Genomic DNA, 17786 nt, shown 5'->3' with positions numbered 1-17786 from the left:
AAAGAAAATACCTTTATTTCATGTGCAATTCCTCTGACACAGAATGTCTCCACAATTTCTGGGTTATCACACTGTCTCCTAACTTTCTCCTTACACCCAACCTTTAACCCACTAAGGGTATACGAGTGAGGAAAACATCAGCCCATCTTTTGTTTCCAGTGACTCTCCATTTTCTCTTGGAAAAAAAGTCAAAATCTCCTTCTGAACTAATAACATGTTCTTTATAACATGCAACAGAAACAGACTTTCCTCCTCTGACCCTGTGCCACCGCCATCACATTGGGTGCTGCCTTGACACCCTACATCTCAGACTCAGTGACTTCACCACTTTACAGAGAGAATATGTTCTAACATGCCTCCCCACTTTTCTGCGTGCACTTTTTAAAATTTTTATCCAGATTATTCTCTTTCAATTTGTCCACTGGAAACTTGTATACATTTTCAAGTCTTAGAAACATACCAATCTTCCATGTAAGCCTTCACTATCTCTCCAGAAGATGTAGGGGCCTCCTCCTTTGAATTCTGAAAGACTTTTTTTGTATTAATAATACTCTTTAATCAAGAGAATATGTATATTGCAGCAGGACAAAAAGTACAGGCCAGCATCTGTGGTCCTAGAATCTTCCAGGCACATCCCTACAGGCTACTTTCTTTGTTTTATTGGAAACACATCATCTCTGGAGTAGGAATCATCAAGACATGTGTGAGAAATCTTGATTTCAGAAGAGTGTGGGTAAGGTTTTCCCATGGGATCTTTTCTATCTAGCCAAGCTGGGCCTTGTAACTGGTTAAACATTGCCTGTGTCAGCAAGTTCCGTATCTCTAGCTCATAACAAGCTATCCCTAGGGACTGTCTCAGAGTCTCAAATTTTAAACAGTACTTTATAAATTGTTATATATTTTCATGACAGATTTCTCATAAACACCTACTGAAGATCATTTACCAAGTTTAATTAAGGCAAAAGATAAAACAAAACATTGCACTACTCTTTTTACTACTCTTTAAAGGGTATATGGTAGTGTAAAAGACAACAGTGTCTCTCTTAGTGGTGATATCAGGAATGAAATATAATCAAAATATAAGCCAAATATGCCAGGCCAAGTATAACTAATGACACCGTCCTCCCCTGGATTTTTTTCCACTCAACTTTGTTGCAGTACTTTTGTGAATTCTCCTGTTGTTCTCAACCTCCCAAAACTGAAGTGCCCTAGGGGTGAGATCTTGGTGCCAATCGATTGCCAAGCTCCACTCACTTTCTTGGTGAAACTATTCATGATGATACCATGAAATGCTGTCCATGGTCCAGTAGCTACACCCATTTTTGCCAGCGCATGCTTCTGAAAGACATTTTAGTACAGTCTGAAGTACATACTAATCTGTTCCTAAATGCACCTTTATTTGCAAACACTCATTTTATTCCAAGATTTATAATTCATAATTTGCTTAAATTCATCCAATTCTAGGTCATCCAAAAACCAAAGCCTTTATAACTCATGGTGGAACCAATGGCGTCTATGAGGCCATCTACCACGGGATCCCAATGGTGGGCCTCCCTTTCTTTGCGGATCAACCTGATAACATCCTTCGCATGAAGAAAAAGGGAGCAGCTGTCAGATTGGACATCCACACAATGTCTAGTGGGGATTTGCTCAATGCATTGAGGACAGTCATTAATGACCCTTCGTAAGTATCACATTTTTAATAGTATTTGTAAAAAGCTCTCTTGTCAAGGATGTATATGGGTTTCATCCCATTGTAAGAGACTGAATTTGAGATTATTAACATGATTTAAGTCATCTTAAATCTACTTTTCTTTTCAACTACTCATTTATTTCAAAGTTACATTTTAAGTCCATGTTTTTAATGGGTAGCCAAGTAGTGCAACAGTTTTCTCCTCCAGTAAAATAAAGCTTTACAGAAAATTGCACAGACACTTCCTTTAAAAAAGCATGATAGAACATATAGCAGGAATAATGATGAACTAGAAGATAAATCATAGCATCTCCCAATTTAAAACCTAACATTTCAAAAATATGAATCTCTTTATACCCAAAAACTTATTTTCTTCTAATCACTTAAACATATTTACAAGTACTTTGTACATAACTATATGTGGCATGTTTACAGACCTATGGATATATTATCAGAATATAAATTTAGGATATTTTCACCCTCCCAAAAAGACATGTCATATGCCTTAGAAGGCACTTCCCTCCCTTCCACACAAGTAACCATTAATCAATTTTCTGTCTCTATAAATTAGTCTTTGTAGACATTTCAGTATAACAAGACCATAAAATATGTGGTCTTTTGAAACTGGCTTCTTTCATATAGCGTAATTTTGTTTTTAGTTTCATCCCAGTTGTAGCTTTGACTGGCTGAATAATAATATATGATATAAATATAGCACATTTTACTTATCTGTTTATTCATTTGTGGGTATTATGCTTATTTCTAACTTTGGCTATGTTATAATAATGCTATCTAAGATTTTGTGTGAATATAGGTAAAGATGTCAGTATCACAGAAAATGTAAACACACTAAATTACTTAAACACAAACCAGACTAGAGTTTTTTTTATTTATAATTTTTAATTTATGAAATTAACTCCATGTATTACTTAGAGGGCTTGATTAAATAGAAGTGTACAACAAGATTGTGAAAAGCTACAAAAATGATCTCTTTCAACAGTGATCATAAAAAAAACTTCGGTATACTACTATCAGACACAATGGACCAGAAGCACCAATAAAAATAAACATAATTTTTTTCTCATAATAAATAGGTTAAGTTTCAAAACAATACAAATTTTAATGGGCAACACCTATTAATAAATTCCCAAATAAAAAATATATAAAAATTTTAAAAGTCCAAAATACAAATTTTTAATCATAGTAGAATGTTTTTAAAGATATTTATTCTATAATATGAAAAGGACAAAAAATGAATAAAATAAAAGATTGAAACCCTATTTGAAAATGCAACCTTTTGACATATATATAACAGTGAAGAATATAATTTTAAATACATAAGATATGAACACAAGAAAAAAATGAGGAATTCAACATACATGCTGGGACAAAAGCTAAGAATCATATTTAAAGTTTGTCAAATTGTAAAGAAAATATGTACAACCAAACTAGAAGTAAATTTTAAAATAAAAAACCTAAACTAAAAAATTGTAAATTTTTAAAATTAAGCAACACATTTCTAAATAATTCGGAGTCAGTACAGAAATCTTTATCATACATACACCTGCTTCTCAGCAATTTCACTTCTAGGTATATACACAACAGAAATGTATAAATATACAAACCAAAAGATATATACAAAAATAGTTGCAACAGCAATAGTAGAAATAGCTAAAATATATATTAATAATCCAAATGTCCATTTAACATTATGAACCAATAATGTGCTACGGTCATATACTGAATTCTCTACAGCAAAGGAATCAACTAATAATTGCTATGAAAAGAGAAAAACTAGTAAGTATTATTATACAATCCCTATACGTAAAGAAGACAAAATAATCTATGATGTCAAAGGTAACAATAGTATTATTTGAAGAGGTGATTTGTTACTAAAATATCCAAGAAAATGGGGAACTTCTGTAGCTTGTGGTATCCTGTATCAGTATCTCGGTAGGAGGTGCATTGATGTATATAATTCATTACAATTAAGTAAGTATAAAATATAAAATTTTGAGGTGCTTACTTGGGATACATACATTTTTCTTATGTTTTTATAATGAAATGAAGGGTTTACAATATACAATTTACAACTTTGCAATATACAGTATTTTGTTGTGTTTTGTTTTGGGTAGGTAGCAATTTATATTCATAGACTGATTTCTGTCTTTGCTAAGAATCTATGTAGCACAGACTCATGTGCAAACTATTATAATTTCACATGTAAATAGCATACATGATAACTCTTAATAAGGCAAATAAAGAAATAATATATATTTCGAACAAATGACTGGTTAATTACACTACTGTTACCAGCAAGCAGAGATGAAGGAATGAAGCCAAATTTAAGAAGAGTCAATGACCAATCGAGAGCTGATTTCCAACTGCCAGCATAAAAGTACAACCTCCCTCCTGCTAGAGCAGGTTGTTAGGGAGCCAGGTAAAAGTTGGGGGAAGGCTGGCTGATCTCTTCTGAGGGCCTCTTGAGGGTTATAACCTCTGTCTAAGGAACCAATGTTGCCAAGACAGGAAGGAACGCCCATGGGTCTCTGGAGAGGATTTTGGTTAATGAAGAGTCACACTGCCCAAACCAAATATCTCAGATAGTGCTAACAAACTCTCAGTATTTATAGCCTAGACGTTTCCTGGCCATAGTTGCTTTACCACACCTTCTCATCAATGAGCCACCAGGTGGGGAACAAGAGCCTCTGCTTATGAACAAACATGAAGGGAGACATCCCAACAAAAATTTCTTCATTCTTACATCAAAGCAAATTCTTTAGTCTTTGTAATAAACAAGCCTATTAAAAAGATTTCACTCATAAATGAGAGGATTTGAAATCACATCAGCAATGCACATGTATTTAAAGAACTATGGATCAAATAGGAAAAAATTCAAGAGCATAGAAGAAATGGCCTGGGCACTATTCCTGTGATCAGTTAAGGCTTTTCTGAGACATGACATTGACCCCAAGGCCTCTGTCAGAAGTTAAATGTAGTCTTGGGTGTTGCAGGGAAGCCTGCTCTAAAAGGGGGACAGAGGAGAAGGGAAGTTCACAAGTGCTGAGGTGGAAACACACTTGGCAGCTTCAGTGAACAGCCAGAAGGCACAGGTGCCAGCAAGACAGTGTGCATAGGAAAAAGAGATAGGACAGGTGGTTCCCAAGGGTCTGTCCATCGTCATGCTGAAAAATTCAACCGAGTAAATGTGAAGATGGAATGCACTGTAATAAGTGATTCATGAATGGGGCAAAAAACAGCTAGCAACTAGAAGGGTTCTCAGAGGTTTTGTACAAAATGGAAGGTTTGTGTGAAAAGAAGGATGTGGCGGAAGGATTACTAGCAAATAAAAGAAAGGATTATTTTCAGAATGGGCATGTCTTTCCACGAATGGGATTGTGTTACAAAAACACACAGAGAACAAATTTGCATCTTTGTCTCACATAATACAAGAATATAGTTCAGGGATGGTGATTATGAAAATAAGATTTGTTTCAGTTTTGTAGAGGGTAGAAATTCGGGAAATCAGAACCAGAATGTCACACCTGCAGTAGGGTGCTCAGGCTTTTTCTTGGAGAGAGAGGGTGGGGGTGGGCTTTTCCTTTTGGTGTGATGTTTATGGCTATGGGTACTGACATGCTGTCTTTCATGGGCTTAAGGGGTGGGGGAGCTGAAAGGGGAGTCCTGCAGCTTCTTCCTAAGTTCACTCCCTTTGTTCAGGTGCTATCTCTCCGTTTTCATTAGGATTCCTCCCTTCCCTAAACACCTGTGGTATCTGAAAATGCAAGGACAAGTGTCAAAAGATGTCCTAGACCAGGTTGATTAATCTAAGTATTTTCTGGTTAGGAAAGAAAGGTATAAACCATTTGCTCTCAAATTTCCTTGGTTAGAGGAGATAAGGCCTTGTGATTCACCAGCTGGCTGTAAGTTGCTCAAACTTTTTGGCCTTATTTAATAATCTTTTAAAATTACTTTATTGTTCACACTATTACAGTCATCCTAATTTTTCCCTCTTTGCCCTCCTCCACCCAGACCCTCTCCACTCCCTCAGGCAGTCCCCACACTTTAGTCCTTGTCCATGGATCATGCATATATATTCTTTAGCTACTACATCCACTATGCTATGCTTTACATCTCCATGACTATTTGGTAACAATCAATTGGTACTGCTTAATCCCTTCACCTTTTTCTCCCATCCCCCTGACACCCCTCCCATCTCCAACCATCAATCAAAAAGCTGTCTGTATCTATGATTCTGTTTCTGTTCTCTTTATTTTGTTTTTTTAATTCAAATTTTCATAGATACGTGTTAATTGCCATTTTAATATTCATATTCTTGATCTTCTTCTTTCTCTAAAAGAAGACCCTGTAACATTTCATATAATACAGGTCTGGTGAGGATGAACTCCTTTAGCCTTTTCTTGTCTGAGAATTTCTTTATCTGTATTTCAGTTCTAAACAATAGCTTTGCAGGAGGAGTAATCTTGGTTGTAAGTTCTTGCATTTCATCACGGAATATTTATTGCCATTTTGTTCTAGCCTGCAAAGTTTCATTTGACAAATCAAATGATGGTCTTAAGGAAGCTCCCTTGTAGGTAACAGACTGCTTTTTCACTTATGTATTTTCAGATTCTCTCTTTGTCTTTCACCTTTGGCATTTTAATTATGATGTGTCTTGGGTTGGACCTCCTTCGGTTTATCTTCTTTGTGACTACACTTTCTGAACTTATATGTTTATTTCCTTCACTAAGTTTGAGAAGATGTGTGTCGTTATTTTTTCAAATAGGTTTTCAATTTCTTGTTCTTTCTTTTCTCTTTCTGGCACCACCAGGATGCCAATATTGCTATGCTTGAAGGTATCCCAGAGGCCACTTACACTACCCATGTTATCCCTAGATCAATCAGCTGAAAAGGCTGGCTGTGACCACTGACCTCCAACCTCTCACCATTGTAGAAGATCAGTGGTGCACAGGCCCACTCCACAGAACAGCACTTACATCAGCAGGGCTCTGGTACCTGAGAGTCCACCCCTTGGGTTTGTTGCCTGTGTAGACAGTTAGGTGGTGGTGCTCCAAAATGGTATGTAGCTACCCACCATGTACACTGTCTCTGTGGTCTCCTGGAATTTAAAGGCCAAGATCAGCCAGCACCTCTGTTCTGTGCAGGGCCACCCAGTATAAACTGCAAAACAACCTGCAAATGGCTGTCGTTTGTGCTTGGTGTGGAGGTGTCCAAGCAAGGCCAAGCTGTGACCAGTAACAGCTGCTGCTGGTGCCAAGCCTCTAGCCACTTAGCAAGAGATACAAGGCTCACTGCGGCCAGATGGTACTTGTTTGAGAGAATTTAGGAAAATCTGAGGCATAAGCTAAGACAAGCCATTCATTGGAAAAGCCACTGTTAACAGCTTGGGGGTGCCTGGAAGTTAGGTGGGGCAGAGCCTCAGAAAATCACAAGACTGGGGCAAATAGTGTGAGCAAGGTTGATGGAGTCTCAGATATGGCACCTCTCAGACCACCCTGTGAAGGAAGGGGTCAGAAAAGGACCAATGGCCTCTTTCACTGCTTTTGTCTGGGAGAAAACTGCTGCCCACCTCTTGCCCTAATATGAGACAATTCAGTTCCATCTCATATGTCTCTGATGTTTTTCAACATGCTACTTCAATGGAGCTCAGAGGGAGTGAGTCTGAGCAGGTCTGTGTGTGGGCCCATTGAGAGAAACTGTGCAGCAAACTAGCAGTTTCTGTCTTCCACAGCCTCAATTCCCACTGGTTTCTAAAGCCCTAAGTTATGAGCACTGATTCTCCTAGCACTGAGACCCAGGCTGGGCACACATGGTATGGGGCTGGGACCCCTTGCTTCAGAGATATCCCCCCTGATCTTTATCTGCCCCATGTGGGTGTGAGACCAACCTGTTCTGCATCAACACCCTTACAAAGAGCGTCAATTTTTTTTTAATTCCATACATGTAGGACTTCCATTAAGCTCAATTTCTGGCAATTCTGAGTAAAGGTTGTTCTGTAGTTTAGTTGTAATTTTGATGTGGTGATGTGAGGAGGCAAGCCCTGTTTACCTAGGCCACCACCCTACCTTTCACCTTATCTCAGTTTCCTCATTCCACTTGCTCAGGAGTTTTCCTAGCTTCTTACTTTCCTGTCTAAATGGCAAGGGTTTACAATGCAGATGGCATCTTCTTCGTATGCAAGATACACAGGACCCAAGTGTCAGATTACCTCATTGGATTGATCAGAAAATTCCAGACTGATTACTAAGCATCATATTTATGGAAGAAGTGGAAAATGCAATGAAATCTGGTATTAAATCAAGGTTTGGCATCATGTTTTTTTTGCAAAGTAATGCCACCTAGGGCCCAAGGGTTGTTTTTTTGTTTAGTTTTTTGGTTTTGGGTTTTTTTGTTTGTTTCTTTGTTTTTTAGTTAACATCAGCTAGGGTCTTGTTGGCCTAAACAGATTTGGAACTTGTTCTAAAAGGATTGAGTAGCCAAGCAGTAATTTCAGACAGGAGAGTGTCATAATTTTATGGGTTTCAAAGCAATGTCATTCTGGGTGAGAAACACCCAGTAGGTCACAGAGAAGAGCAGAAGCTGAGGGATGAGTGAGGACATGTTTCTCCCGCCATGATATAATTTCTCTCCAAAAACTTTGAAAGCATTGTCCTAAAACTGCATTTCACATTCTAAATTGTTTCTAGGAAAGAGTATCCAAAATTATGAAAAACATATTTGAAGTTTATTTCAGCCAATAAGAGAGGACTGGCCCAAACAAATCAACAGATGAGAAAATGCTCTGCAAAATGACACTGTGGCAGTTCTTTTTTTTCTATTTAGAGTCAAAGGAGAGAATGTAGGAAAGGTTATATGAAGTCCATTTGTGGTAGATTAAGGAGGTGGAAGAAAGTAGAGGTGGGTCAGGAAGGGGGAAACTCTAGGATAATACCAAAAGTGAAATGGAGAGGTACTGCTTTTACATTGGCAGGTATAGAATACATCTTTCACACTGGTGGGGATAGAATAGGTAACATTTTACATTTATAGTAAATGCTGCTGGTATGTGGGGGCAACAAGAGATGTTTGAGGTCATTATGCTCTGCTGCCCAAAGTCATGCCTTTGAGAAATTACTCAGGCATTTCAAAGGTATGTTATCCTCCATGCATAAGAACAATGGACTGGCTCGTTTAAGGTACAGATTTACCTTCTACTAAGGAAGCCATTGGCCTGAGATGAGACTACTCACCATGACCCACCCAGTTACAGATTTATGATCAGATCATTCTGAGTGGTGACCTTGTGTCACTGAACTTGTCCACCCTGCTGTGTAGCCCCTTTATTATTCACAGGAATACTCATTAGAATGGATCCCATGATTCCTCTGCGAAAAAGATGTTACTCTCCCACCTTATCTCCCATTTTCACTTTGTAAAATATTTGTCATCATAAAATTTCAACTTTAAAGTGAAACCATCCATGAAGACCCAAATAAAAATATACCTCTTCTGCAATTCTATGATATTTATTTGAAACACATGTATGACACTTCAGGAACCTTTCATAGGAATAACTGAATCAGGTATATTAATTCCTTTCAATGTTAGTACCTTTGTGTTTCTCCTTCAGATATAAGGAGAATGCTATGAAATTGTCTAGAATTCATCACGACCAGCCAGTGAAGCCTCTGGATCGAGCTGTCTTCTGGATCGAGTTTGTCATGCGCCACAAAGGAGCCAAACACCTGCGGCCAGCCTCCTATGACCTCAACTGGGTCCAGTACCACTCTTTGGACGTCATTGGGTTCCTGCTGGCCTGTGTGGCAACTGCTATACTAGTTGTCACAAAATGTGTTCTCTTTTGTTGCTGGAAGTTTGCCAAAACGGGAAAGAAGGGGAAGACGGAGTAGTGTTTCTAAGCCTGAAGCTGATCTACCTAAGAGTTGGGACCCCTCCAGCTTATTCCAGCAGGAAGTACTTGCTCCTCCTTGGACAAAATGACTTTGCACAATTTGGCTTCACATTTCAAAATTTGTTTGCAAGTGATTTCTACCTGTTTAAGGTTTATACATATGTCATTCCAAAGATAAATTTGGTAAAAATAAAATGAATAAAACCACATCGATTTATATATATTTATATATTTCAATTTGTTATTCCCATTTTAAAGATATTCAGGAAAGAAAAGTTCAACTGTCTCAAGCATTACACAAGGACACAAGAACTGTAAGTATTCTGTCTACATGTCAATATTATTTTCCAAATACTCAGAGTATTTTAGCTACATTTTGCTGCAAATTTCTGTATTTTTATCTTTTTCTAATGCAACTATTCAATAATTAGAAATGTGTACAAACATTGAACTTTCCATTTGATTTTGGGAGACATGACAGGCTCCCTGCTTTTGCTGTACATCCAGACTCAGCATCACTTGTGATTTAAAGACATGCCATGCTGCTTGCTTTCGACCAATTTAAGTTAATTTTCCACCAAAACATACATGCAGTTTGAAATATAACAAGAGCTAGCACCCTGTTATAAAACAGAGCTATTTATGAATGACCGGTATCAGTATCTAATCTCTTCACCTCAGAGCCCCTTAAAAATTCATCTGGTTGTTTTCACTTTCATTTCAGCTTTTAATAATGGATGTCTACTTCCAATTTTAGACTTGATCATGGAGAACCCACACTCTAAAGGGAGTTACTGAATTTGTGTCCTCTCAGATGTGAGTGCCCACATGTCCACTTCTTACAAAACAAAGAGCAACATCTCTCATTTACAGGCAGACATGGGGAGCAATTCAACGTTTCAGTAGAAGGGAGTGTGAAACAATGATTGTTATTCCACGTGACCACACTAGATCTGCACGTCTCATTCCTTCTCTCTTTCCTCAGAAGCCTGCTGTTCCATCCCTCCCATTAACCTAATATAAAAACATTTCATCGTTTAGCATGCCAAAAAAAGAGGATAAAATCATCTCTTTCTTCTAAACCTAGGCACACTATGACAGACCATAATATATACCAGTGAAAAAATAAATACAAAGTCATGCAAATTTTATTGGAATAGAAAAATCAAATCATAAGGAATTTTCAAAGCCCCCCTAAAACAACAGGATTGAAGCCGTCCAGGAGAAAACACCACTCCTGTCTTTCTTGGTCAAAAAACCATCAGCTAAGTCTCCCAGTAAACATTCTCCAGCATAAGCAAGCATTCATTTTAGAAACAAAGTAAAACTTCAGTGATGGGTGTTATCCCTCAACAATATTATCACTGAAATCTCCATATACCTCTTCTAATGATTTAAAACAACTTTAAAGAAAAACAGAAGTAATGCATTGCCATAGTAGATGGTAACATGAAATCACTCATATGTAATAAATACATACCTATCAATAATCAGTTTATGTAAATGGCTTAAATATTTCAATTCAAAAGATATACGGTAGATGAATGGAAAAGAAAATAAGACCCATACACACATTGTCTTTAAGAAGCCCACCTTAGAAGAAAAGATACACACAGACTACAAGTAATGGGATGAAAAAAATATTCCCTGGAAAGGGAAAGGAAAAAAGCTGGGTTAGTAATACTGAAATCTGACACAATAGATTTTAAAACCAAGGCTATAGTAAAAGACAAAGGACACTACCAAATGACAAAAGGAACAATGTAACAGGAGGATATATCCTTAGCAAACACCCAACATTGGAGCATTTAAAGAAGTAACGCAAATCTTGAGGTACAAAAAAAGGAGAGATTGAGAAAAATACATTTATACTAGGGGTTTAAAAAACCACACTGATTTCAGTGAGTACATCTTTTAGGCAGAAGACCAACAAGAATGGCAGATTTAAATGACCTACTAGATCTGAAGGATTTAATAGATATTTTCAAAGCACTTCATCTCAAAGCCACAGAATATATATTCTTCTCAAGCCCACTTGCGAAGTTTTCTAGGATAGACCACATGTTATGACACAAAACAAGTCTCAATAAATTTAACAACATTGAAATCACATCAAGTATCTTCTCTGACCACAATCCTATGATACTGGAATCAATCACAAGAAAAAAACTGAAAAAATACAGAGATATAGAAGCTAAACAACATGTTACTAAACAACCAAAGGGTTAATAATAAGATCAAAGAAGAGATCAAAAGATACTGTGAAACAAATGAATATAAGAACACAAGAACTCAAAATCTGTGGGACTGCAAAAGCAGTCCTAAGAGGAAAATTCATAGCAACACAGGCCTTTCTCAAGAAACAAGAAAAAGCTCAGGTAAACAGCCTAACTTTACACTTAAAGAACTAGAAAAAAGAATGACAAAGTCCTAACTGAGTAGAACATATGAAAGAATCAAGATCAGAATAAAAATACATAAAAGAGTCTAAAAACAATACAAAAGATCAGTGAATCCCAGAGCTGTTTCTTTGATAAGATAAATAGGATTGACTGCCATTTAGCCAGACTCATCAAGGAAAAAAAAAAAAACAGGACAGACCCAAATAAATAAATTCAGAAAAGAAAAACAATCTCATTCATAATTACTTCAAACAGAAGAAAATACCTAGAAATCAGTTTAACTAATAATTAAAAGATTCTGTACTCAGAAACTTATAAGATACTGAAGAAAAAAATTAAAGAATATACAAATAAGTGGAAGCATTAATATCATTAAAATGTCCATATTACCCAAAGCAATCTATACTGTCAATGCAATTTCTATCAAAATACCAAAGATGTACTTCACAAAACGACCACACATTTTTAAAAATATATGGAGCCACAAGAGGCTTCAGATAGCAACAGTGATCTAGAGAGAAAACAAAGTTGGAGGAATCATGCTGCTTAATTTCAAACTATACCATAAGACTATAATAATAGAAATATCATGGTACTGGTAAGAAAAAAAACACACAGATTAATGTAACAGAACAGAGAGCCCAGAAATAAACCCACACCTTTCTAGACAATTAATATCTGACAGAAAAAGCAAGTGCATACAATGGGCTAATGACTGTTTACTCAATAAAATGGTGGTAGGAAAATTGAACAGATGCATGCAGAAAAATTAAACTAGACTACATTTTTATGCCACACACAAGAATACATTCAAAATGGGTTAACGACTTAAATGCTAGACCTGAAACCATAATCATAGAAGAAAACGTAAGCAGCCAAATCTCAGACATTACTCAGAGCAATATTTTTTCTTCTCTACCTCCTCAAGCAAGGAAAGCAGAAGAATAAATAAACAAATGGTACTAGATCAAACTAAAAATGTTTGCAGAGCCAAGGAAACCATCAACAAAATAATAACACAACCTACTGAATGAAAGAACATGTTGCTGATATATCTAATGGGAGGTTAATATCCAAAATTTATAAAGAACTTATAAAATTCAACATCACAAAAAACAAACAATTCTATTAACATATGGGCAAGAGACCTGAGTAGACACTTTTCTAAAGAGGACATGCAGTTGGCCAACAGACATATGAAAAGATGTTCAATGTCACTAGTCATCAGAGAAATGAAAATTGAAACCATATGAGATACCCCCTGGCACCTGTCAGAATGGCAACCATCAATAGCAAAGAACAACTGCTGGTGAAGACGTGGAGAAAGGGGAATCACAGTGCACTGTTGGTAGAAATGCAGATGATGCAGTCACTGTAGAAAACAGTATGGTTACAAAATTAAAGATCAAACTTCCTTATGACCCGGAGATTCCACTTCTGGGAATTTAGCTAAAGATATGCAAAATGCTAAGTTGAAAAATACATGCACTACTATATCATTTGCAATGTTATTTACAATAGCACCCCAAGTGATCATCAGTAGATGAGTAGATAAAACAGTTATGGTACATTGGCCTCATAGACTAGTACTTAGCTATAAAAAAAAGCAAATTTTCCTCTTTGAGACAACATGGTTGTAATGAAAGAACATTATTCTAAGTTAAATAAGCCAGTCACAGGAGGACAAGTACCATATACTTTCACTCATACATGTGAAATACACAAACTGAATGAGCAAGCAACATAGACACAGACTCATATACAGAGAGAAGGCTGAGAGCTCTGTGGGGTGGGGAGTGATTTGGGGTTTGTGGGGATCCAGCCAAAAAATAAATAACTCATAGACATGGACAACAGTGTCTATGGAACCACATACACAATGCAGGGCAGGGGGGCTGTGTAAGTTGAAGAGGGTGTAGAGACATAAATACTAGGAGAAATAAAATTAAGATGAACTTAAAAAAAACAATGCTTACCACACACTTTCAGCTAAGAATGGCCAAAAAATGGAGTTATAATACAAGGTAACCCCTGGGGGGGGACTCTGTTTTTAATAATATATCAACTACTTTAAAAATGTATATTTTATGTTTCTCCTAGAATATTTTAACATTGCAGAATATATAATGATACTTGGGAGACTTTGGAAATTGGCTCATTAAATTAAGTCTTTCTTTCTTCAGCACATAACTTTGGCAATCATTCATACAAAGAAAATTCTTAAGATGACTAGCACAGTCCAGAGATGAGGGCTGGGTAGACAGAGAAATGGTGTAGATGCCATTTCTACCCATAGATGCCTGCCATTCTACTCGGAAAAACAGATTGTAAGTAAAAAAATTTGTGTGAAGAGTAGTATAATAAGGAAAGACCACCAAGCTGGAAAACATCCAGCAGGGATCATCGAAAGGGATCCCTGTCATTGACAAGTAAGTGAGACCTGAAGGATGTGCGGTATCAGGAGGAAGGAATGGGGAGAGAGGAAGACACAAAAGGTAAAGCAGGAAAAATAACACTGACAGTTTCCAAGAAGTCTGAGTTCAGTGTATGAGGAAGAATCTGAAAAAGGAGGCAGATGGTGGTGGTGAAGTTAAAGATAAGTAATTATAGAGATTTTGAAGCATCTAATGAAATCATTTGTGAGCCAATGAAAAGGAGAAAAGGAAATAAAAGGCAGATACATGATCAGATTTCCCTTTATAAAAAGCCCTCAATATGCAGTCACTGGATTCAATTCTACAGGGACCAGCATGGAAAGGCAAGGATATAGTAGTTTGTTGCAATGTAAAACTAGACATTAGAGATATGACAACATATCCTGGCTGGTGTAGCTCAGTGAAATGAGGGCAGGCCTGCAAACCAAAGGGTTGCTGGTTCCATTCCTTCTCAGGGCACATTCCTGGTTTGTAGGCCACGTCCCCAGTAAAGGGCACTCAAGAGGCAACTACACATTGGTGTTTCCCTCCATTTCTCCCTCCCTTCTTCTCCTCTCTAAATATAAATAAGTAAAATCTTTAAAAGCATAAAGATATGACCTCCAACTCTTATAATACAACCTCATATTTATTTTAAAAAGAAAGAATATTTAATGTATACAAAATACTTAAAATGTCTTTGGCACATAGTGATACAAAAGTAATACAAACTACTGTTATTACTGTTGTTTTAATTACTGTAGAGAATCTTATTAGTAACCTAATATATATGACTACAATTGCATATTTAATAGTAACTGGTTTCCAATCGGTCAAGATTATATATTCTATCAAAAGTTATTTGCTCTGACACCAGAGCAAATAACTGCTCAGAGATGCAGGAAATGCTTGTGAAGGATGGTGTCTGTAGGGATGAGAGGTCAGAAGAAATACAAAAGCGTGTAGTGGTTTGTTTGTTTGCGTGTTTTGGTTTGCAGGAAGACAAAAGAGAACATATAACGTGAAGTACTTAAAAGTAAATGTGTAAATAACTTGGTATTCAGCTGAGTAACTTGAAGTACTAATAAATTTTTGTGACTGTTGAAGAACTTCACCAGTCCTCTAGTTTAAAGGGAAGACCATTCCTCAACAAAATAAATGGGCACCCCGACAACACTGGCAGCCAAACCCAAAGTTTACTTGCCTTCAGTACAGCATTTAAACAACTACTCATTTGAGATCCAGAGAATTTGAGGTCCTAGAGCATAAAAGCGATGTGCTTATTATAAGCAGGAGTTTTCTGCCATAACCAAAGCCTTTGTGAAATCTCAGTAGAGATCCAATGGTGAGATTCACAGAAATACAGATCACATGGATAGTTATCAGTGGAAAGTAGGAAGGCAAAGAATAAGGGAAAAGGTACAGGGAATAAGAAGCATAAATGGTAGGTACAAAACAGACAGGGGGAGATTAAGAATACTATGGGAAATGGAGAAGCCAAAGAACTTATATGTACGACCCATGGACATGAACTAAGGCGGGGGAACAATGGTGGGAGGGGTTACAGGGCAGAGAGAAATAAAGTGGAAAAAATGGGAAAACTGTATAGCATAATCAATAAAATGTATTAAAATTTTAAATCTCCTAGTGAACATGATTATTACCGTCATAGCTGCCTGCCAAAATGATCAGAGAGAAAATGTACACTGCATGTAAAATAACAACCAGAAATTCTGTATATATAATAAAATCCAGACAGTTTCTACCACTTCTATATGAACACTGTTCATAGTTTAAAAATGCAAAGAATTCTGTTATTATATATTATAGGGTATATTCTTATGAGAGAAAAAGTCAGTATACTTTAAACCGATAAATAATTCAATATTTTCTTTCTAACCTTCACCACCTCCTCTTGTCACAGGAGTCTGCCTATGTGGCCTCTCTCCTGTAGGGAGCTCCTAGCCCCAAGTTCTCAGCAAGAGAGAAGGGAAGAGTGAAGGAGGGACTTTTTAATACCAGATTATTGTTTTTATACAGTATCAGTGGGGAAAGCAGAAGGATTTATCCACTGTCCATCTATCATTTAAGATAGATAGATAGATAGATAAATAGATAGATAGATAGATAGATAGATAGATAGATGATACTAGATAGATAGATGGATATCAATATAAAATGAGTTTTCCATGCATCAAATTGGTTAGGGTAGTGAGTGGTTCCCCAAATTTTCTGCATGTTAGAACCACCTTGGGTGCTTTGAACATTACTAAGGTGATGCCCATTTTCATACAAACAAAAGCAGAATTTCTAGTGTTTGGGACAAATTTTAACATTTATGAGTGCTTCCTAGGTGATTCCAATATGCATCAGAGTGTGGGAAACACTGACTAAGGTCCAGATGAGTCGAGAACGTGATTATCACTTTACTTGAGATGCATAATTTACAGAAAAATTTGGGCAATTGTTTAGTCAGTCAAGCATCAGGTATTCTGATGCTGTCTAAACTAAATATGAACTCTCTGTGACTTTAAAACCTACTAATAAGTTTAATCAAATTTGTGCAAATAAGTAAAATTTTAGAGACTACTTCCAAAGCATTATTACTATGCAAAACAGTGGCACCGCCTTGCTTCCATGTCATTAATTGGTGCAAATTAATTCAGTTACACTCTTTTTTCCACTTTCACTGGGTTTTATTTTTTGTCTTATCTAGTCCAACCATGTCACCTATTGGCCAGTGGATGAATGCCTTTATTTAGTATTTCTTTCTAAGAAACAACTTTCTGTGCTAAGTGGACGTAAGAAGCCTAAACTATCAATGTCTTGCTCTCCCTTTCCCCCTCATATTCCATTGGGTTTTTTTCTACATTTCAATCTTATTCATGAGTGACCAATGTCTCTTTAAAATCTATTTGGGTTTTCCCCATATTTCTGCTTTCTGAAAAAAATAATAGCACTACTAAGTTTCAACATTATTATTTCTTTTTTTACATCATTATCTGCAAATATGCTATTCATACTATATTAGTGTTTTAATAATATCTATCATTTCATATATACTGCAATTTACCAGGAAGATGTTATATCATTTTTATATACTATATTATAATTGTTAGTAATTCCACATAATTGATAGTATCATTGCACATTATAGATGGCACTAATAAGCTCAAATATCCTTGTAACTTGCTAATCTGGGCTTTCAATCAGCATATCAGCATATCAATCATGAAAAAACTGCATAGGAAAAACTTAGGTCTTATAATTGGATATCAAAAGCAGCTTTTTCTACACTGCCTACAAGTAAATTCTGCATCAATTTTGAATATAATCTTTCTAAAAATAATTTTAAGATATATTAC

The 17786-nt window shown here is 36.4% G+C and overlaps 1 protein-coding gene across 5 annotated transcripts in view; it reads left to right on the top strand.

The window, feature by feature from the left end:
- The window catches only part of LOC119043920 (UDP-glucuronosyltransferase 2B31-like), a 51151-nt gene that overhangs the window by 29576 nt on the left and 3789 nt on the right, over positions 1–17786 (top strand). For 2 of the 5 annotated variants that reach the window (XM_053662676.1, XM_053662678.1), the window contains exons 5-6: positions 1465–1684; positions 9864–9919. In XM_053662676.1, the coding sequence (XP_053518651.1) occupies positions 1465–1684; positions 9864–9919 (276 nt within the window). Of the gene's footprint in view, positions 1–1464; positions 1685–9323; positions 9839–9863; positions 9920–10362; positions 10419–10478; positions 10547–17786 lie in introns of those variants that run through there. The other 3 variants (XM_053662674.1, XM_053662675.1, XM_037138105.2) reach the window with 3 other exon arrangements.

This window comes from Artibeus jamaicensis, unplaced genomic scaffold, assembly GCF_021234435.1.
Source record: "Artibeus jamaicensis isolate MK-2021 breed Jamaican fruit bat unplaced genomic scaffold, CSHL_Jam_final contig_2700, whole genome shotgun sequence".
In the NCBI taxonomy this organism is placed as follows: Eukaryota; Metazoa; Chordata; class Mammalia; order Chiroptera; family Phyllostomidae; genus Artibeus; species Artibeus jamaicensis.
This window is presented reverse-complemented; position numbering and strand designations above follow the sequence as displayed.